Source organism: Vespa velutina, chromosome 11, assembly GCF_912470025.1.
Source record: "Vespa velutina chromosome 11, iVesVel2.1, whole genome shotgun sequence".
Classification (NCBI taxonomy): Eukaryota; Metazoa; Arthropoda; class Insecta; order Hymenoptera; family Vespidae; genus Vespa; species Vespa velutina.
In genome coordinates, this window is record NC_062198.1 from 5,348,313 (window position 1) to 5,371,521 (window position 23,209).

Sequence of the window (23,209 nt, forward strand, 5' to 3'; positions counted from 1 at the left end):
TTATTATTATTATTATTATTATTGTTGTTGTTGTGTTGTTATTATTATTATTAATATACAATTTATGTACAAATGGTCACTGTTCGCTTTTACCTTAGGCGAACATATCAGCGATCTTTCACGTTTACATACATATTATGTATAAATTACAACGTTATATACACGAAGAGAGAAAGAGAGAGAAAGAAAGAAAGAGAGAAAGAGAGAGAAAAAGAGAGAGATAGAAAGAGAGAGAGAGAGAGAGAGAGAGAGAGAGAAAAAGAGAGAGACGACGTATCGTATCATTTTCACGATTATTCTATTATAATAATGATAATATACTAATACAAAATTCTTACGAATTTAATATTATGAATGACAAAAATTTAACACGAATTTCGGAAACAATGGAACGAGTTCAACACCGAGCGAGCGTTAACGAAAAAAAAGTTAATCTCCCCGACTGAATCTCTCGAGAGGTATTCGAGTGAGTGCGAAAGGGTGGGAGAGGGTTAGAGAGGGAAGAAGGGAGGAAGGGGAGTAAATGGTGAAAGTGGTACGGCCGAAGGACTTAAAAAATGCAGACGGGTGTTCTTCGAAGCGAGGGCCACTAGAAGATCGCATGCAAAGAGTTTCGAGCATGGCAGACATCGTGACTGCCTCGATACGGCCGGCTCGTTCTCTCTTCTTCTTCTTCTTCTTTTTCTTCTTGTTTTTTTTTTTTTTTGTATTCTTTTTCTTTTTGTCATTCTTTTTATATTTTTCACGTAAGCTCGCCCTCAGTACAGTGGCTCTCGTTATATTCCATCCGTCAGGAGCGTGCCGTATCGCTACGATATATCGCATTGTCGTAGACACGTCGCGTCGCTGAGGTCGACGCGATGTTTAACCCTTCCTCTAACCTCTCCTCTTCCCTCCCAATCACACACATACTCTCTCTCTCTCTCTCTCTCTTTTCCTACGTTCCATTTTAAGGGTAGCATGCACGAAGTGCATACTCGCGAACGGATATGGCAAAACTCAAGCAAAATGCCTTTCTTTATTTCGAGAGCTTAGATCATGAATTCTCGACGTACAATTACAAGTTATATTTTTCGTTGTTTCTTTCTCCCTCTTCTTTTTCATTGCTTTCTATCATGCCCTCACTCACATATTTTCCCTCTCACATTAACATTCGATAACACTTTATCATTCTGGTTAGACCTTTAACATTTTCTTTTTTTTTTTTTTTCCGATATATCATATAAACAACTAATGCGACAGATTTGTCTGAAAGAAATTAGTTGTCTCTTTTTCTTTTATTTTCTTTTTGTTTTTTTTTCTTGTTTTTTCTTTTTTCTCTCTTTTCCAAAGGATACAACTAATTTCAGCGTTACGGTATATGATACATGGAAAAATTTTGGATAAAAAAAGAAAAGGAAAGTATAATAACGAGATAAGTCTTACATCTTCGCGTCTTATAGCTCGTTCTTAAATATAAATCGATGATTGTCGTCGGAGAGGAATCGACAGGTTTATTGGAAGTGTAGGAGGAATAGTCCTGGAACGAATAGTTCTAGTGAAATTGATCCTTTCGATTCCTCGCCGTATCGAATCACGAAAAATGATGCACTTCGTTTTGTAACAAAGATACACGCCGTTATTGCGATTGAAATTATTTATTTGCTCGTGCCTCCTATGAACTTAAGGCGCTTGAGAAGATCTGTATATGTTTTTTGTTTGTTTGTTTGTCTGTCTGTCTGTCTGTCTGTATGTATGTATGTATGTATGTATGTGTAATATATATATACATATATGTATATATCTATGTATTACATTTACGCGGTCCCCTAACAATTAATATTTACATTCCGTCGAAGCACTTTGAAGCACTCTTATCATTATTCACCATTTTTTTTATTTTCCTAATAACTTTTCCTTCATCCGATATATCCTATGAGGCGACGATGTCAACGATTATTATATACTAGAGATATACATTGCTAAGATTTTGATCGTTGTAAAACACTATATATATATATATATATATATATATATATATATATATACCTTATATATATATATATACGCGTCTCTGTGCCTTCCCCTCCAAAATAAAAAAAAAGAAAAAAAAAATAAAAAAAAAAAATAAAAATAAAAATAAAAAAAGGAAATAAAAGAGAAGAAAAGAAATTCAAAAATAAAAAAATAATGGACATACGCGTCCAAGGAACATATAGTTTTCTTGTGATTTATAAAAATTGTATTATTTCTCGAGCATGATTCTCACGATGATTTCAAAGTCATTAAAAGAATCCTGGCTAGGTAGTAACGAAAACAATTTAATTATACATCGCTAAAATCCTTTCGTGTGCACTTTTGTTTCTTCCTTTTTTTTTTAATTCTTTTCCTTTTTCTTCCTTCCCTCCACACCTTTGGACCACAAAAAAAAAATCGAGAAATAAAAAAAGGAAACTTCTCTCCGACGAGACGTGTTAAAGCACATACACGCGCGCGCGCTAAACGAAGAAATAGAGATAGAGGAAAAGAGTGTTAGAAAGAGAGAGGGAGAGTGCTATTCGCGAGAGCCGCAAGCTCTTTCTTTTTTCCTTTTTTTTTTCCTCTTTTTTTTCTTTTTTTATTTATTTTTTTTTTTTCTATATCACAATAAAGTCGCGTTAACGTTCTTTTTTTCCTGTACTCGAATTCCCTTTTCCTGTTCTTTTTTCATTCCTTAACCCTTTCTTATCATCTTTGTTAGTTACTTAATACACACGCAATTATTATTGTTGTCTCATCCTGTATTGTCTATTCCTTACGTCTGTATATTTTATTTTGTTTAATCTCGTTGCTTGAAGGCGTTTTGGTACAGATAGAGAAATAATCTTGGGTCTTTAATATATGTATATTATGCATATATGTACTATGTACGTTTAGAGTTCGTTTTGGATAATATGCAATCATTCATTCAATCTTTATATATATATATATATATATATATATATATATATATATAAACACACATACTTATATTCATATTTTCATTTCTCGTGGGCATACATATGTATATAAATAAAGAGGGTCTTTCAGGGAATTGCAAAATTGGGGAAATATCACTACATACATTTATAGGATTTTGCAAAAGAATATACAGCATAATATCTATAATATCTATAATATCTATAATATATATATATATATATATATATATATATATATATATATGTATGTATGTATGGATGTATATACAGGGTGTCACGTAAAATGTCCACATTATTATTATTATTATATTTCAAACAGTACAACTTTGTCCTGTAATATTTGTCTATGTTAATATTTAACTGTTCCGTTTTATATAGGACATCCTGTATATAACACGATAAAGGAAGCGCGCGCGCAAGCGTCTCAGCCCGTTGTATCGGGAAGAGGATCGGATAAAGTTCATTATTTTAATATAATATACATATTCATTATTTTTATCCAAACGTCAGTCTTAGCTAAGATTCGAGATCAAAGCTCGCTATATTGTCCCGACGCTTTTTCGATGGATCGATCTGGTCCACAACGCTCGTAAAAGCGCTCTAAACCGAGCGATTAATTATCCTTCGCTCGTGCCGACGTTCTTTCGAATAAATATTCGATTAATCAAGCTCGACATTACTTTTTTTTAACTCTCTTTCTCTCTTTTCTTTGTGTAATTGTAGACACATATATATACACATATTATACATATATGAATATATATGAATATAGTATATATATATATATATATATATATATATATGCGTGTGTATATCTTTCGGTCGGACTCGAATCGATAGTGAGCTCGATCTTGTTGCACATGCGTGCCGAATAGAGCGAATCATTAGCTTTACTCGTTCTGGAAATCCGTCAGTTTAGTTTTATTACGCGTTAACATTCTTTCTCCTTTGTTTTTCTTTTATTATTATTTTCCTTCTTACAAAGTAGATACGTAAAATATATACAAATGTTCTACGTCCTTTCTCGCGTATCTCTTAACGACGCGTTTAAAGCGTTCGAAGTTAAAGATCAAGCGTATTCCGATCGTCTTAATATTAAGATAAAGGAGAAAGAGGATTAGGAACAAAAGTAAGGATTGTACGATAATAAAAATGATCGTGTGACATCCGGAATACAATGGCAGTGAGCAAGAGAGATAGATAGATAGATAGAGAGAGAGAGAGAGAGAGAAAGAGAGAAAGATAGAGAGAGAGAGAGAGAGAGTGAGAGAGATCTTTACGAGTAACGAGAAACGACGTAATCCTATAAAAAATCGAAGCAGACCAATACTATAATACGAGTATGTATTATCATTCTACGAAAGATATGTCTTAAGTATTCGAGTAGTTCGAATGAATTACGTTCGATCTTGATTGGCTGTTCCTCGTTCGATCCGTCGATAATACGAGCACATCTATTATTATCTTATTCTCTTTCTCTTTTTCTTTCTTTTTCTTTCTTTTTCTTACATAAATCATTGGATTTTTTTTTCTTTTTTTTTCTTTTTCTCCCCCAAAATTTCTCCATTTATAAAGGAAACGACGTTGAATTGTCGCGACGTTGAATTTCCAGAAGAGTTAAGGATCGGTAATTATCGCGATTATCATTATTAAAATCTGATATGCTAATTTCGTGTAATACAACCGTGAGAATTACGCCCGTTTTATCTAACTACTTGTATAGTATGTATATACATATACATGTATATATATATATATATATATATATATATATATATATATGTATATATATATATTTACACACATACTATATTCTCGAATATTAACGCTTAACTACGATTACATTGTTTATAGTGCGTCAATGGCAGTGCACGTCGAAGAAAAACGAAATAAATTTGAAATTTGTTAGATCTTTCATGCGAACACATACGATTTCGTGTGTTTCCCATAGACTCATCGTGCGAGGACGCATTTGATAGAGTAAAACGTATTGCTTGATCTTCATTGCTTTTGTCGTGTTATTATACGTGTTAAATTTGCTCCATTTCAATTATATTCATATAAGAATTCATCATTCTATAATAATTACGCAATATTAATTAACTTATAATAATGACGATTAAAAATGATATAACAATGTGTGAATGATCAACGGGTCACTGATGTAGAATAGTATATACACATATTTGTATTTTCCTTATTACAGATTACTTGAACCATTACTTGAAAGTTAAAAAAGAAATATCGTTTAATAAGTTGAAATTAAACGAAGATCAAAGAGTAGTGTAATTAATCAAGTATAGTAATTAACGTACCTCTGTAACCTTCGACACGTTTTGCGTATATCCCTGAAGAATGCGCGCGCGTGTGCTTCATTGTTTATGTATATGTATGTATGTATGGATGAACATGTGTCGTGCGATTTTACGCATATCTATGAAGAGAGTGTTCTCTGCGTTTGCTTCCTCTGCGTTCGCGTTCGCACACTGGCTCTGGACTCGGCGGATTGGAGTATGTCAGATTGTTCGAGCCGCGTGGTGGTGGAGCACTCATCGGTGGTGGGGGAGGTGGAAAAAAGCTCTGTAAACACGCCTAAGAGGACAACGATGATTCATTAGAATTCTCTCTTCTGTTTGTTTTGAAACTTACTTGATCTATACGATCGAAATATTCCGAGAAAAGTAAACATATTCGAAAAAAAAAAATTATTATTCAGATAATAATAATAAAGAGAGAGTGAATGTGTGTGTGTGTGTGTGTGTGTGTGTGTCTGTGTGTAAATCATTATTTTGAACAGTAAAAATATGGATCTCTCAAATAAAATTGAAGATTAAGATGAATTAATACATATTATATTATATTTTTTAAAATTATCTTATTTTTAAGGAAATTTTATTGAACTGTCTGGTATGTCTGCACGATTTTATCAAACAACGTCGGCTATTGTGAGATTAAAATTCGGAAAGACCGAGTGCTTACCTTCGCACTGCCTCTGGATGACGACTTGGAAAATACGCTATCTTGATCGCTGCTCACGCTAGGCACAGGCATTGGTACCGCGTAATCGTAGGTGGCATCTGCACGATATAGACCACACGAATCAACATTAGTGACTCGAAAAAGAGTATCACGAACACGGCAAAATTAATCGTTTGATAGTTATGAATTATTATTAATAAGAAAAATAATACAATAAGAAATTATTTAAGGATTAAAATAAAAGTGAGCAAATGTTAGAGTGACATTTTTTTTTTTTTTTTTTTTTTTTAATTTATTCGCAATATTTTTCAATAAAATATAAAAAATTCTATTGAAGTCAAGAACGTATGTTTGCCGACGAAGAAAAGTTTCCACTTACCAGATTGTTCAACGCTGTCGTGAAGATCCTTGTTGTCTATAACGACGGTGCTGTATCCGTAATAAGCAGCATGAGGAGGCTCTCGATACTTGTTCTCGTGGAAGGGTTCCTGATATTCGTCCAATCTAACATCTCCCAATAATCGATCATTGAGATCACGTGGTAGGGTCGTTAATTTCGTTCCAGCATACCGATCGTCTAATTCCTCTACTCTATACGTCATCAAAGAAGGATCCTTCTCCGTTGTTCCATAAGCTGATTCGGGTGATAAATGCTGATGGTTGCTCGAAGGAATTGCACTTTTCGCACCTAAGGGACTGGCAAAGTTTTTTCTTTGTCGATGACGCGACACTATGAGAAAAATAGCAACTGCTAAAAGCAAAATGACTGCTGCTAAAACTCCTATGATCACGGCCATATATGTAGGATCATCTTGTTTAGCGACGGGAACTTCGGCTTGCAAGGGATTGTCTCGAGCAGAATTTCGATCACGACTTCGTGGAGCTTCGGTTGTAGGCGGAACTTCTGGAGTAAAATTACCATGCGCGATATCTGCAACATTTGAGGTAGACGATAAAGTGATTAAAAGATCGTAAAAGTTTTGAGGTTACGTATAGAATAGAATTTGAAAAGCTTACCGGAATCAAAAGTGATTTCACTGATCATTATCCATTTAGCAGCGAAGCTAAACCTCAATTTGACGAATTTTCCAATTCGATGATGAAGTTTGATCGTGATATTTCTCGATTGTTCAAAAATTTTATCTTCCATATATGAATAGACGATTGGATCGCCAGTGTAATACTTGCCACCCACGCTGAACATGATGCTCACTTCGGAGAATACCTAAGCGAGAAAGAACAAAACATTGGTGAATTCTCTTATTCGCTTGTAATCCGCCTACGTCGCTTGCAAGGACGTTAGCAGTCTCGTCGCGTTAACGCAGTCAATCTCAACTCTCGTTAAATCGGCAAATATCGCTTATTAACGCTATTACGAGCGCTTAAAGCGCACTCGATTATGGATATAATCAAAGGCTATTATCGTTATCACCATCGTACAAGAGAGGGAATGAATGAGAGAGCGAGTGAATGAGTGAGTGAGTGAGTGAGTGAATAAGTGAGTGAGAGAAAGAAGGAGAGAGAACGGATAACGACCTTAACGCTGATGCATCAGGATCGAAGAAGCGAATACGCGCGGAATGCTAATTCGGGTCTCTTACTAGTTGAAGAAGATCGTGAAGAGGAGGAACCGACAGATAAACGAAGAGAGATAGCACGAGAACTAGGGCTGGTACGTGGTACACGAAAGCGAAGATTACAAAACCCAGATTATCAAACTCCGTCTAAGATGAGGTTCATGGATTTTCGTCTTCTCCTCAGAGAGATAGAAACACCAACTTGAAGAAGAAAGAAAGACGAAGACGGAAGACTACTGACTACGCTTTGAAGTGCAATGTCTTTCAGGAGACGTGTCCTATCCGTGCAAGTGGGCACTCGCTTGTTAATAGAAGGAGTTGTTCAAAAGTGGAATGGGTTGAGAAGGTTGCCAACTACTCTTCTCTTTCACTCTCTCTCTCTCTCTTTCCTCTAGGCTCTCCTATACATCTAAGTACTGCCGATTTGCCAGACTACCGGTATTGTATTCGAATACGTGGCGTATCTGTACTCTCCGGATCGTTGCTTGCCACCATTGTGTATATGGGAGAGTGAGAGAGAGAAAAAGCTCTCGCGATGTTACCTTGCTCCCTTCGAACCTACTCTTCCACCCTTCTTGAATCTACGTTGCTGAGCGTTTCTACTGCCTACCCAAGCTACTAGCTATCCTCCTCTCTTCTTCCACTCATCATGCTCGTTCCCTCTCGCTCGCTTGGTCGCGGCTATACAATCGGCTCCCGGGCTGGGTAATGAGGCGCTCCATTCAAATAAATCTTGATACCGGTAGGAGAGTGTTTCGCGGCCCATTATATAGAGAGATCCCAACGTGAGCTGGAAAATTTTCGCGGAAGGGCCAAACACCGTCGCTGAGAATCCCTACGCGTTAATGCCAACAAGCAAAAGAAGCTTTCTCCTAACTACGACTCACCCTATCTCTCTCTTTCTGCTTCTCTCTCTCTCACTCTCTCTCTCTCTCTCTCTCTCTCTCTCTCTCTTTCTCTCTCATTCTATCTCATTCTATCTCATTCCAGCTAGCAAAGCCAGAGGCTAACCGTTGTTGCGCCTCGTTAACCATCCTACAACCTCGACCTTGACTCCAACGTGAAAACTGGATTCTATGCCGTACATACCACCCTCGTCTTTTCCGGGCACGGATTAAAGCTTTGCGCTGGATATCTCCCTCCTATGGGTTTTCAACCCGAGTCTATATTTATGGTTCTTTCTCTTTTTTCTCACTACCTTTTTCCTTTCCTCGAACTATCATTCTCGCGTAAGCTCCTCCTCCTATTCACGTTTTTTCCTTTCTTTCTTTCTCTATTCTTTTCTCTCCCTCCGTCCGTTTTCCTTTGGTCGCCATTTTGGTGCAAACGGAAAGTCGCCCGAGGGTCTTCCAATTTCCTCTTCGTCACGCGCATATTATATACTTCTATGTCTGCAGACATTTCTGAGCCTGCTGTTATCCGGAAAGTTTCATCGTTCGAATTTTTCGATATTTCCAAGACTCCCGAGGATTGTTCGAAGCAACGACGAAGAGCATGTAACTTCGTCTAACGATAAAGTTTCGTGAAAGTCATGGAAATAATAGGTTCTCTGTGTACGGCGGTGGTAAGACGGACGCAAGTAATATCTTTAATAAGTTAGTAACCAGTGTGAGAATGTACCCGAGTGTTCATTGTTGAACGAGCAAAGAAATGTTGCGTTTGATAGAGAAAATTCGTAAAAAAATATTGGAGAAAATACGACTACGTGGAGTTATACTGTTCGTTCTTCTTGGTAAGTATAAAGAATGGCGGGGAGAAATAGGCAGCAAGTTGATACGAGAAAGAAAGGCAAAGTACATCAATGATCGTCACTATACGTTCAGGAATTCACTATATGTTCATGAGTCGCGTGTATGTTATGCGCGATGTTATCGATCGAAAAGAAAGTTAGCGGGGCAGACATGCGAGAACTTGGAAAGAACGATGAAGTCATCGTGTATATTAACGCGACTAGGAAAATTTAATACATAGACGATCACTTTTGTAATATTTCATAGTTGCGTATATGACATCATTAGATGTTTTGTTATTAACTTTTCTTTATAGTATTTCCACTAATTACATAACTTTGGGAAATATATAATCCGATTATTAATTTAACGATAAAATTCATTAAAGTTCTAATTAACGTTAACAAACAACTTGTTGTTACGGATAACAATTTTATAATATTTTCTATTTTTGTGAGAAAGTTACTTAAGTATTTTATAAAATTTCGAATCTTCTTAAAATTTATGTTAATCTTCAAGCACGTAATGAAGTTTCTTATTAAACTCACTTGTACTTCCTTGGTGAACTGATTATTGCAGTAAATGTGAACGGCTGAAAACTCTCTGACGTGGTCGAATTCAAATTTGATCTCAAGCGGATGACCCGAACGAGTATCATTCCTCCAGCCGACCCAACCTTGACCACGATCGTAATCGTAGTAGCTCATCTTGAAATTATCCGGGCCGATCTTGCCGTCGGTTAGTTGACCTAATCCTCGTAGTAGCTGACCGTCCCAGTAACCATCGTAAGTAGCATCAAAGAACTCCCAGTTACTTCGCTTGTCTCCTTGAGGCATCGAGTATGAAACGATACCGTCGTTCCAAGGACAACCGTACAACTCGACCCTCATGCAAACTGTACGACGATGATAACTATACGGTAGGAATCGTACTTTGCTCGCCCACATTGGTGGATCTAGCTCGTGCTTTGACTCCAGGTATGTATTTGTGTTGCCTTTTATCACCTAAAAAAATATAAATAAAATTTCATCGTTACACAGTCTTAAATCTGTATTTTTTTTTTTTTTTTTTTTTTTTTTTAATTGAAATTATTTTTTTCTCAATATAAATATTTTCTCTTAATCTTTTATAATTATTACTTATATTTAATTTGTTAAAATTTTCTCAATTAGCCACTTAATTCATTGTTTAACCATAGACATTATTACGTATATCCTATTCCATACTAATTACTAATCATTATAGTTCGATATGATATGGACGATTGAGTTACGATGTTGTGACAGTGTATTTGAGAGCAAAAAGATCAGACATATCTCATATATATAAAAGAGAGACTCAGATCGGAGCGGCATTGCAAAAGGTTCTCTGAGCTATGTCGGTTATTTCATTTTGAGGATAACGCATCGTTAGAAGAGACAAGACCCGTTCGTAATATTCTTTGAGCGTTCGCGACTCACCCACTGTCTTCTTACAGAGGATGAAGAGGAGGAGGATGAAGGAGGAGAAGGAGAGGAGATTTGTCCAGTTGGCGGCGAGCTGCTTCGAAACAAGGCTCGTTCTATTCGACCGTTCGACCGCGAGCAACGACGAAAAGACTCGCCCTCGCACTACATGAGAAAGGGAGAGATAGAAAGACAGAGAGAGAGAGAGAGAGAGGGAGAGAGAGAGAGAGAGAGAGAAAGATAGAGAATGAAAAAGAAAGAGATAGATATAAAGAGAAAGAAAGAAAGAAAGAAAGACAGAGAGAGAGAGAGAGAGAGAGAGAGAAAGAGAGAGAGATAAAAATAGTGATGGAAAGAGAGGGTTAGAGCGAGGAGGGAATATCGAGAATTTCTCGAAGAGCGAGAGACCCTTCGAAACAAAGGCTCTCTTATTTCCCACTTACGGACGACTCGTCGACTCGCTTCTCGGCTCTCGCGTAATACCTACAACCTTCTCACGTATGGTTAATTACGTGAGCGTACTGCACATTACGAGGAGTATACAACCACGTACACAAGTGTCCTCCCTCTCGTTTTCTCTTTCTCTCTTCTTTATTTTTTTTTTGTCCTTTCCTTTTTTGCTTTCTTTCCACCTACTCCTAGAACATCTTTCTGTCTATTTCTATCTCATTCTTCTCTTTCTCTTTCTCTTTCTCTTTCTCTTTTCTCTTTCTCCCTTTAGTTCGTATCTTTTCTTTCTCTTTGCCAGTGTTAACGACCCTATTATCGTCGTTCGCGAGACATCGGTATTTCTACCATTTCCTCTCTCTCTCTCTCTCTCTCTCTCTCTCTCTTTCTCCTTTTAACATTGCCATTCGTACTCGTACATGTAACACATTTCGATAAGATTCCAATTGAAACGTTTCGTACATTTATTTGAAAACATTATCGTTTTTCTTTTTCAAATTTCTATTCTTTTTTTCTTTCTTTTCTTTTTTTTAATTAACTTCGTCCAATCCAATCGAACACTTTTATTATGAATTATTAAAAAATTATTAAGAAATGTTAAATCTTGAAAAGGGGACACTTGACACGTACAAGTTCATTCGTATCTTATTATAAATAATGCTTGCATTTAATTTAATATGAATGTAAAGGGAATGAATAATTATTAAAAAAAAAAAAAAAAAAAAAAAAAAAAATCTATATTCCTAACGTTAATAAAAAAGATAAAGATCCTTTTTCATAACTCGATGTTCGTTTCGTGTAAGGTGTTTCGTGCTCACGAGACTGGTACGTAGCAAATTCCGAACAAGTCGACGACAGGAGCTACCGTCAGCTACCTGTCCTCATCGATGCAGCAGAAACGCGAGGAAAACATTAACATAAAATGGGCGTTGGTCTTGAGCCACGCCTACCTCTTTGTCGCATCGGCTCTCTTTTTCTCTGGAATTTGTCTACCGAAAATCTTGTCGGAGATGGAGAGAGGAAAAAAAAAAGAAGAATAAAAGATTCAAGAGGAGGAGGAAGAAGAAGAAGAAGAAGAAGAAGAAGAAACGTCAAGAAACATGAGGAGTGAAAGGGGAGGAAGAAATAATTTAAGAAGCGATATCAGAGGAAAGTCTTTTACTCTGAATCCGTTTGCGGCTTCCCTCTTTTCATCTCTTTCTTTCTCTCTTCTTCTGGCTCTCGCGCTCCTTATAGCGTGGGAGGGAAGATAAATATCGAGATTATTTATTTTTCCTGGCGGCCGCGCGAACGGCCCGACGACTCGTAAATGCCGTCGTATTTTTGCTCTCTCGTGCAAGTCCACCCTCTCCGAATTCGCGGTTGATATTTACGAAATTATCTTCCGGGAGAAAAAAAAAGAATGAAGCAGAGAGGGAACGGAGAGAGAAAGAGAGAGAGAGAGAGAGAGAGAGAGAGAGTGTGTGTGTGTGTGTGTGTGTGTGTGTGTCTGAGAGAGAAGAAAAAAAAAAAGAAAAGAAAAGTGATACAGGGACAAGTGAAACTCCTCGATTGGTATCTTATCGAGATATCCCACAGGTACGAAGTAATGGCTTGAAAAAAATAAAACAAGTTAAACGTATCTCGGTCCTTTGAAGCACTCTTCTTCTTTCAAAGAATCCACTATCGATTCTCGTCCGATTCCATCCATTGATAAACATGTAAAACTAAAAATATAAAGCTACAGTTGTATTTCTAAATTGTGTTAGATGGAGAGAAGAAATATAATATCGATTTTGAAAGAAATATCTATTAATAAAAATAAACATTTTTTTTTAAAGATAATAATTAGATATTTTAAAATAAGATATTTAATTTTTTAAAAACTTATTAGAATGTCAGAAGAACATACACACACACTCACACATACACACACACACACGCGCGCACAAAGAATGCATACAGTACTTACGTCTAAACTTTTCCATTGTAATTTAATGGAAAAAATTATTTTTTCAACTCGATCTCTATTTTTCTTCTCCCCTTCATTTTTTATATAATACATAAAATCATATTTCATACGAGTTTCAATGAGATTCGTTCGTTTATTTTGATATGTTTTCTTCTTTTTTTTTTTTTTTTTTTTACTTGGCGTACGGATCAATATCGCGCGACATGAATGTACTTAGTCTAAATGAATGTTTCAGAAGGTACTCGCTGAGTGAAGACGCACATACAAAGTTTTTTACTCGTGTCAGAAAATAATTACCGAATTGCCGTCTCGGACGCCTACATGCGGACCGCCACGAATGAAGTCGTTTTCTGTATTTCTACTTTGCCTTTGTCGCACGTATATTAGTATTTGCGTATATAGGTATGTGCACAAGCACATACCCTTGCCTCGTAGATTTTTCTTAATTTCCTTTAATAGTCCGTGAACACGACTCGCTGACAGCCGTACCGGTTATATTCTACGAAGGTCGAGCGTCCTCGAAAGAACGCTCGACGATCGTACGTACGATAAGGACGAACGTCGTTCTGTAATTAAGCGACGAGAAACACGCACACACACTGAGAAGGATGTTTCTCTCAGCGGGAGGGAACGTACCGCGGGGACGCAAATTTCTGCGGATTTATACTGGCACTTTTCTCTCTTTCTCTTTCTCTCTCTCTCTCTCTCTCTCTCTCTCTTTCTCTCTCTCTTTCTGTTTCTCTCATATCAACCACTTGGGTGGGCCCAACCTTCTCTTATCCATTTGAACTGTTGTCCTCGAGAAAACCTTATGGACTCCTGCAGGTCGTATCGATCCTTGATAGAGACCGTGCCCCTAACTCCAAGAAAACATTGTACTATTTATCGTATAATAAAAAGAATCAATTCTTATATTGCTATTTTAAGAAAAAAATATTTCCAATTATTTTGAAACATTTTTGCTTTTCATTCAAGCATAATCGTATCTTTATGATTTAAAAGAAATTATTATTCTCTAAAAGATAGATACACGATAATTGGATTCTCGTTAATTGTTGCGCGATAGAATTCATTCATAGAAATGATCTGATACGTAATATAATATAAATATCGGATCTGAAAATATTAACGATTCGAATCATTGAACATGTAGAATAATTATTTGATGAAATAACGTTTAAATAAAATAAATGTCTAATTATATGTTGATTAAATTTATTCGACATTACTTAAGCTAGTAATTATTTTGCAAAATAATTAATATATGAGTTTAGAAAAAAGAAATAAAATTCGGCTTAACTGAATCGACGAATGAAAGACCTTCACCGAGTTTATGAATAAATGAGAAAAAAAAAGGTCGTAGAAACAAGGAAATCTATATCGAAGTATAAAGGGCATCTCTAGAGAGCCATGATCCCTTTAGAATTTCGCAGTTCGTGAGATTCGTAGAGTACTTCGGTATGGCCTCGCCTATTCAGACAGGTACGTTCTATATAGGTGAGTTGAATATCGTCTGACCCGTGTGCACGCGACGACCTTCCCTTCCCTCGTTTTATTGATCCACCCTCCTATACAAATAAGCTCGAGGCAGCCCCTCTTTCGTACTAACTCCCGAGGAAAACCTCTTCAACGATCGGACGCTTTACGTTTTTTCTTTTTTTTTTTTTTTCTTGTTTTTTTTCCTTTCTCTTTTTCTTTCGATACGAATTTCGAGATATCTCGTGAATCTTACGCATGCGCAAGAAACAATTCTTACCAGCATGAATCTAATCTAATAAAGTTTCTTTGTTATTTTACTGTTTGATAAGAATAATGTATATAATGTGATAGCGTACAATAGTATTATTTTGAAATGTTCGATTATGTGTAAAATTTAACTCGAATAATTTTCCAATCCTTCGTCTGATTTCGATATCGATGTATAAATTAAATTTTATCGATGTAATGGACGTATTTTCCTTCTACAAATATGGGCATTCGTAGAGCGAATATGTAGATTAAGCGCAGTGAGAATTGCGAAACAATCGGATCCATTTACAAGCTCGAGTAGAGCAAGATCGGCTCAGTGAGTCCACTACATTTCTACGAGATTGAAGCGTTGTCCAACCAAAAGCTGATAAGATCTCTTCAATATATTCATGATACATTGGAGAATTTCCCACGAATAAATCGATATGAAGTATCGTTCCTTTGGTATTATAGAAAATACAATAAGGAATCGTTATTTCTAGTACGATATGAAATCATTCAAGAAGTTTTCAGCTTATTTGTCAGATAGTGCTTTTAAAATTGCTGAATAGTAGTACTTTTAAAATCAGAGAATATTGCATTGTCTACTTCATTAACGAGCTAGTATATTCCCAGTTACAAATCTATTCCAGTTAAATGTTGAAAGACAAAAAAAAGAAAAAAGTGAGTGAGTGAGAAAGTGTGTGTGTAAGAGAGAGAGAGAGAGAGAAAGAGAGAGAGACAGAGACAGAGACAGAGATAAAGGAAAAGCGTACATCTCTGGAAAATAGCGTATTACATTGAAGATTTACGTCTTGTTAATGTCACGCTTTAGTTGCTGCCCGTGGTCGGCCTTTAGACTCGTGGACAACGCTACAAATCATTCTCCATAATCCGCGCACACGTACGTACGCACGGCCATTTTATGCACATTGCCCTCGACTAAATTTAACCTCTATCGTGCTCCCTCTCGCATTTAACGTGACTCTATTCGGATAAATTACTATAACTTCGCCGATCGATTTGAATTATTCGTTCGTCATAAAAGCCTGTGGTCACTTATTCGAAGTATGGCTACCGAATGGTCTCCAGAGGGTCAACGATGGTAATGCTAGTAGGATATAAAGAAGACTGACGATAAATATATTTGAAATATTCAATAAAATTATACATTTAATAAATGAATGAATAATAAAAATGATATAAAATTTAAACAATTTTTCTACATGATCGTTTTAAACTATGATCTATTAAGTAATATAAAAAATGACTCACTTCCTCGCCACGAACATCCCTGTAGCGAACCCATTTGCCAAGTTTAGGCCTCCAATATTCCAAAAGATATGCTTCCGAATATTCAACGCCTTGTCCATTTCCAAATCGACCTTGAGTACCAGTACCCGTGATCATATGCACCGTATGTAAATCGATTTCCAACCATTCACGTGGTTCAGTTGTGATCTGTTGCTTCGGGCACCAAGCACCACCGTGACTTTCTTGTCGTAGCCTGGAAAAAGTAAATGTTTTCTTTTAAGATCAAGATAACCTCTTATTTTCTCATCTCCTCTGTTTCCTTTTCTCGATACTTGTTCGACTTAAACGTTTGATCGATTGGTCTAAGACAATGTAACTTTTTGCGAGAAATCGTGAATGGAAAAAGAAAAAGAAAGCAAGAAAAAGAAAAGGTTAAATAAAAGAATTGCGAACGGAAGCGATGTGTGCATCATCGAGAAGAGGAAGTCGCATAAATACGTGATCGTCTTCCTGGCCGACGGATAACCGTCACCTTGCTGGATGAGGTGGAGTTGATACGGGGGAGTGAAATTATAATTTATCGATCGTGCCGAGCCACCGGATGACATGAATTAAAGATGAGGTGGCACCATCGCGAGAACGACGACTACGACGACAACGACGACAACGACGACGACGACGACGACGACGACGACGACGACGACGACGACTACGACGACTACGACGACGATGGTGAAGCCACTTCGAGCTGGCTAATAATTGTATTCGCACATACCTTTCACGACACTCAGACACTCAGAGGAGCGTGCTCTTTACCAAAGAATCCTTCGAACGATTCGAGTACCTTTGGAATAATCCTTTGACAAACGATTGGAATGTCCTTTGTGAAGTTAGTATTGAATAATCAGTAGATACTCATATGAAGTATCTCTTCGTAAGAATTTCATTATTCAAAATCAAGAAATATGTTTACAATAAGTCTTATAAGATATATGTACATATTGACAAATATATACTCATTCAACTTTTTGATATTAATAAAGAAAATACAATGTGAAGACAAGAACGAATTAGACGAATTATTCACCGTAAAATTCTTTTGCTCCGAAGAAATTAACCATCATTCGTTCTGCTTCTTAAACTCTCTCATCCTTTCCCTCTCATTTTCTCTCTATCTCTCTCACTTTCCCTCTCTCTTTCTCTCTCTCTCTCTCTCTCTCTCTCTCTCTCTCTCTCTCTCTCTCTCTCTGAAATGTAAGAACTTGAAATTTTGCTTTGACGAGAAGGGCAGTAAAAGCGAATACACGGCGTGAAGTCGCGGAGTTGGAAAGGAAGGAGGAAAAAGAACAAAAAAAGAAAAAGAAAAAGAAAAAGAAAAAGAAGATAGAAGAAATAAAGGAAAGCGGTGAAACGAAAGGGATGTTGCATAGAACGAAAAAGAGGGAGATACAGAGAAAGAGAGAAAAAGAGACAGAGAGAAAGAGAGAGGGAAGGAAAGAAGGGGAACGAAAAAGAGAGAGAAAGAGAAAGAGAGAGAGAGAGTAAAAGTGAAGGGAGGAAGGAGGTTGAGGATAGAGAGTGAAAGAGAGATAGATAATATGCACCACCGTGAAGGACCATAACTCATAGCCCATTAAGAGAGCTCGAACTGTCTGCCTGCCACTTTGATACAGTCCAGGGCATCAAAGACATTCCGCGTACGCGGCACCCGCTCCACGATAAATCTCAGAACGGACGATTACGTTGCGAGTAGACTCTGCCTGGAGCTGCCACGTTGGCGAATTCGGTGCGAGAAGCTTTTGAGAGAACTAGAGAGAGAGAGAGAGAGAGAGACAGAGAGAGAGAAAGAGAAATAAAGAGAGAGAGAGAGAGAGAGAGAGAGAGAGAAAGAGAAGAGTGGAGTGAGTTACTCGATTATCGGGAGAAACTGTTTGTCGAAAGCACGAACGTGCCAGAAGTCGAGCATACGCTAGGATATATAATGGACGTCGAAATCCAACGTGTTTCTCCACCAGTCGCGAAAACTTCGAATCCGTCTGACGAAGGAGAAGAGAAAGACAAGGTATGAGAGAGAGAGAACTTTCGAAAACAGAAGGTACGTTTCTAGCTGAAAGGATTTATATAATATATAACATTGAATCCTTCTGATTTCGTTTATTTGAATAAACGAAAAAGTTAGATCGTAAAATTTTAATTTCTATATATTTTTTAGGATATCGTTTTATGACGTATCGTCTCATTCATGAATTATTTCGATTTAACTAAAACAGCATAATCAACACATGAATAATCCGGTCGTTATGCAATAACTATCGCTCGTTAACAAGTTAAGGTTGCTCTCGTAGCATCATGTAACTTTAATGAAGACATCTTTCCTTATCATGAAAATCATTACCTTTATGGACTCGTTTAGGGTAAAAATGATGGGAGAAATGGAGGAACGAGGTATTGGTAAAACGGTGTGGTGATCAAGAGATAGCATTAAAGTGTGTACAAACAAAGTTTAAATATGGGTATTTTAAGGTAAATGGAAGGCGTAGAGGTAAATAGGGTATTCACCGGGAAGCCCGTAGCATCGTAGAAGCCTTATAAGGGCTCGTTGAAGGAGGTCTAGACGGGTCTACTAGGAAAAGACTGCGTAGGAGCGAACGATATCGGTATTGCATTCACGGGGCTTTCTTCGTGTCGCCAATACGAGTGCCACAAAAAACGTCTTGTCCTTCTTTTTCTAGCGCTACCGCATAACCTACTAATGCGCTTTCGAGCTTTTCGAATAAAAATCGACGAGCTTTCTAACGATCGGATAAAAAATGTTACTCGTTTACGAAAAAAAAAAAAGAAAAAAAAAAAAAGAAATTCATGCAAATATGTATGCGTAATAAAATGGACTTAAGAAAAGATAAAATTCCATTTATCTAATAATATATTTACAACAAAATACGAATATAATATATAGTCTTTTGAAAAATCATAAAAAAAACGAGTGACATAGTCCACGATTAATTCATGTAATAAATTAAAATCTAGTAATAAAAAATGGTCAAATAAATGGTCGATGTAAATAATAGTACGAGCCATTGAGAGAGAAAACACATCGCACCGTAGGTGGTCCAAACGATCCTTTGTATCACATAACGGACTCCGTTGCGTTCTTTTCTTTTTTTCTTTTTTTTTTTTTTTTTCCTTTCAATGGTAATTAACTCGCACGTATAATCAAAGGACTAGGTATGAAGAGGGTATATGCATTTAGGGCGTCTAAAGGGCTTTGAAGCTGGCCGATACAAATGATTCAGCATGCGGGGCTCAGTATCCCAGGCGTCATTAATCCTCATTGCTAGCTGACGGCCACAGTAGACGTGCAGTTTACTAGTATGTGATTGATATGATAACCGACTCTCAAGATAGATCCTTACCTATTTCGACTACGTTAGAAGGGGTATGACGAACATGTCATCGATGAAGCGACATCGTTTCTCATATATCTATACCACAGCTAACCACGGACCAAGTAAGGAAGAGAAGTACATCTTGACGGCCGATCGATAGTACGACATTCTTTTTTTATATCTTATTGTATTGCTCCGAGCAACGTGAGCGTTCTATAAGAAAGTATCGAAGAGGGAAAAAAGAATGTACTACTCTACTCACCGGCCATGATGGGGTCCAACGTTTCCGCTATCAAAACTCGAGCTGGCTGTAATGTCGGCATCTGGGATCGCCCTGGACTCCATTCCTAAGGGTGCGATGCATTGTGCTGAAAACGAAAAAAAAAGGGAGATTCGGTTACGTACGCTTCTACGATACTCCTCCTTTGATCAATATGATTTTCTGAAAGACTTTTATAACACGCGATACCTATGATCGATCCCATTCTAAAAATAGTTACTATTTCTATAGATGGTATCGTTCGAGAAGGATCAGAGAAGTTTGATTCTTTAACGGTAGTTTTAAATCGCCATTTATCCTAGACCCAAATTTTCAGTACATCAAAGAGATGTTGATTGCTCCGCACGTCGAGATTACAGCGCGAGAAAGTTCTCAAGAAAAACGGATAATATTGGTGGCGTCGGCTCAATTCGCTCTCGTAAACTCAATAAATTCAAGTAGGAAATCCAACTCCGACTGGGCTGTAACGACAGCTGTTTCCTGAATCATCGCCAGGCACGTCAACGATTATCGAGCTCGTTTACTCGTGCAACGACCTTAAATCCACAAACTTTCTTCTCTACTCCCTCCTCCCACCTACCCCTCTACCGTACACTTTCTCCTACTGAGTTTTCTGTCCCGTCACGGAAGGCTGCCGAGACCACGTAAATAAGTGAGCTTGTAAATTGTCTTTTTTTTTTCATCTTTCTCTAAAAGACTCGTCCAAAACTTGGTATGCGAAGAGATAAAATTTCATTGCCACTTATAACATTTCATGTTTTGCAAAAGGAAGTATCATCATTTAATAAAACCCTTTGAATTAGTTCTCTCTCTCTCTCTCTCTCTCTCTTTCTCTCTATTTTCCAACGTTTACTTTACAGAGAAGGCTCTATTTACGGTTTACTTTAAACGACGCTGAAAAAATAAATCCAGTATTAAAATTCTTGATAAGAATGATGAAAGAGAAATAAAAACTTTGGTCTCCTTTGAAAGGCAATCGGTAACAGTACAACTTCTGAAGTATCCTAATACGACAGAGAAGTATCCTAATTACGAAATTGCTTAGTTTAACGTGATTAAAATTATTCCGATGTATTTTATGCGATTGAAAATTCTAAGGGAAATACTACTTCGTAGACAATTTTCTTAAACCTTCGTACAAAAATGGGATTTTGCTTAGGGATAACAAACGAACTCGTGTCTCCTTATGAAAGACAGGTTCGATTCCTGTATTTATAGACATCCTGGAAAAGAGGTAAGGAGGAAAGAAGGGGAAGGGGGAGGGGGCGAGAGAGAGAGGGAGAGAGAGAAAGTACTAGAAGGAAAAGAAAAAGAAGAAGTAAGTTATGCGACGTTTGGCCCGCCTCAGCCACTCGTTCGGTCACCATAACTCTCGAGAAGTGACAGCTCCGAACGGAAGGGTGGGCACCGCCCTCATCCATCCGCGAGAAGAGGGAAATTGAATGCCCTTGCAACCCTCTTCGCGAGATTCTTCTTCTTCTTCTTCTTCTTCTTCTTCTTCTTCCTCTTTCTCTTCTTCTCTTCTTCTCTTCTTCTCTACTTCTCTACTTCTCTTTTTCTTCTTCATCTTTTCCCTTCCGCTGTCAAACTGATAAGCGCTTCCCTCTGAAGAAGGCTTTTCGAATCTTCGTATGTTCTCGAAGAAGGCATTTTCTATGAGACAAGAGCACCCACTCTTTACTCCCTATTTCTTTTTTTTTTTTTTATTTTCTCATTTTTCTTTTTTCTTTTTTTTCTTTTTTTTTCTTTTTTGTTGTTCTACAAAAAATTGATCAATTTCAGTTCGCAAGTTAATCGTAAAGTAAGAAAATATATCTACAATATTTTCGAGACAATATTTCATTCAAATTTAATTGTTAAGTCAATCATTGCTAATTGTTAAGTCTATTATTAAATTGTTCAATATTTAAAAAGAAATGAAATAATTTTACTGATATATTATTCTGAACAAAATATCTCGGTACAAAATATCCCTTTCTTTTGAACAAATTCAGAAATGACGAAGTCAGGAATGCGGTATACTAAGAAAACGTTTATGAAGGTGCTAATTATTTGAAGCAACAGGATCGCCGGCCTTGCGTTTTCTATGCCACGAAGGAAGGTGCCCTTTTTCTGCTTGCGTCAGAGTAAAATGGCTGAAGGAAATGAAGTGAGGGAAAATTTTCACAACGTCCTGGGTTCTCTTTCCCTTTCTCTTTCTCTTTCTCTCTCTTTCTCTCTGTTTCTCTCTGTTTCTTCTATCTCAGGCGGATTTAATAATTTTGCCTTGGCCCCTTGCCTTTGTTAACCCGGTGATTATTATTAATGACTGTGTACGCGGTCCAGACCGTGGTCTTCGCTCTCCGTCTCTTTCACCCTTCCTCCTTTTACATGTTTTCCTCGTTCAACGGCGTGAATGTAAATTAATTACCTACTCTCTCGATCTTAGCGAAAAACATATTAAGCGGCCTGCCTTATTACGCCGTGATATTAACGTATAAATCATGTCTTGCTTTAAATACTATCCACAAATGTTTTCCCTTTTCTTTTTTAAACTACAGAAGAAAGTTTCTCAGACACGAAACGTGCACGATCGATCGACTCTGTTCTTTACGATAATGCGCTTTCACCATTTCAAAAAAATTCATTAAGATTAAAAATAACTTCGATATGTTTTCCATATCCAAAGGATAAAAATTTCTTGAATTCAACTTCTTAGCATGTATTAACATACTAAGATGTATTAACACGAATTCAAAAATGAGAAAGAATGGGAAAAATACTTTTTTGAAAACAAGGAATAAAATCTTTTGTTAGAGGAGACACGAACGTTTTCCTTTTCTAATATGAATAGTAGACGAAATGGCTTTTCCTCGGTCGTATTATGTTACTGTCTAACACTTTATTCGCTTAACAAAATTAGCAGGTGCCCACCTGCTGCACTGTATTTTCCATTTCTCCCTTTCTATCTCTATCTTTTTCTGTTTCACCGAGAACACGGAACCCCTTTCGTGCGGGCCAGTGAAATTAGAATAAATGTTTGGAAGAGCGATGACCTCAAAAGAAGTTCATGCTTTCCCTTTGGGCAACGTGGTCGTGTTGTAGTGCTATCCCTCCCTCTCTACTTCCCCCATCCCTCCTCTCTTTCTCTCTCTCTCTCTCTCTTTTTCTTTCTCTGTGTGTCCCTTTCCCTCACTTTCTTTCTCTCTATTCGTGCCCATTGTCGAGGTCCAAGGGAGCCATTTTCGCCTCTTTCAGGAAAAACAAACAGCCTCGGCCGTAGGTTGTTGGAAGGGAAAGGTAGTGGTGGCGTTAGGTGGTGAACCGAAAGCGCATGCTCTTTGTCGTTTCTCTTTCTGGCGCCGCGACGGCTGGAAAAACGGAAGTACTACTTTTACGCGACCCTTCCGTCCCTCCTCAGGCGTCCTGCTGCCCGAGCCTTTTCTTCCATCGGTCCTTTTACACCCTTCTCCACAAGATCCCTTGGGCGAACCGACCCGCCCCTCGCCAGACT

The 23,209-nt window shown here is 37.3% G+C and overlaps 1 protein-coding gene across 7 annotated transcripts in view; it reads right to left on the reverse strand.

The window, feature by feature from the left end:
• Window positions 1-932: 932 nt before the first annotated feature.
• The window catches only part of LOC124953120 (discoidin domain-containing receptor 2-like), an 84,774-nt gene continuing 62,497 nt past the window's right edge, over window positions 933-23,209 (reverse strand). For 4 of the 7 annotated variants that reach the window (XM_047504052.1, XM_047504055.1, XM_047504053.1 and 1 more), the window contains 7 exons: window positions 19,699-19,804; window positions 16,072-16,303; window positions 9,774-10,229; window positions 6,936-7,143; window positions 6,298-6,849; window positions 5,919-6,016; window positions 933-5,531 (listed from right to left, as the gene is read on the reverse strand). In XM_047504052.1, the coding sequence (XP_047360008.1) occupies window positions 5,364-5,531; window positions 5,919-6,016; window positions 6,298-6,849; window positions 6,936-7,143; window positions 9,774-10,229; window positions 16,072-16,303; window positions 19,699-19,804 (1,820 nt within the window). In that variant the 3' untranslated portion in view covers window positions 933-5,363. Of the gene's footprint in view, window positions 5,532-5,918; window positions 6,017-6,297; window positions 6,850-6,935; window positions 7,144-9,773; window positions 10,230-13,068; window positions 13,809-16,071; window positions 16,304-19,698; window positions 19,805-23,209 lie in introns of those variants that run through there. The other 3 variants (XR_007102124.1, XR_007102123.1, XM_047504056.1) reach the window with 3 other exon arrangements.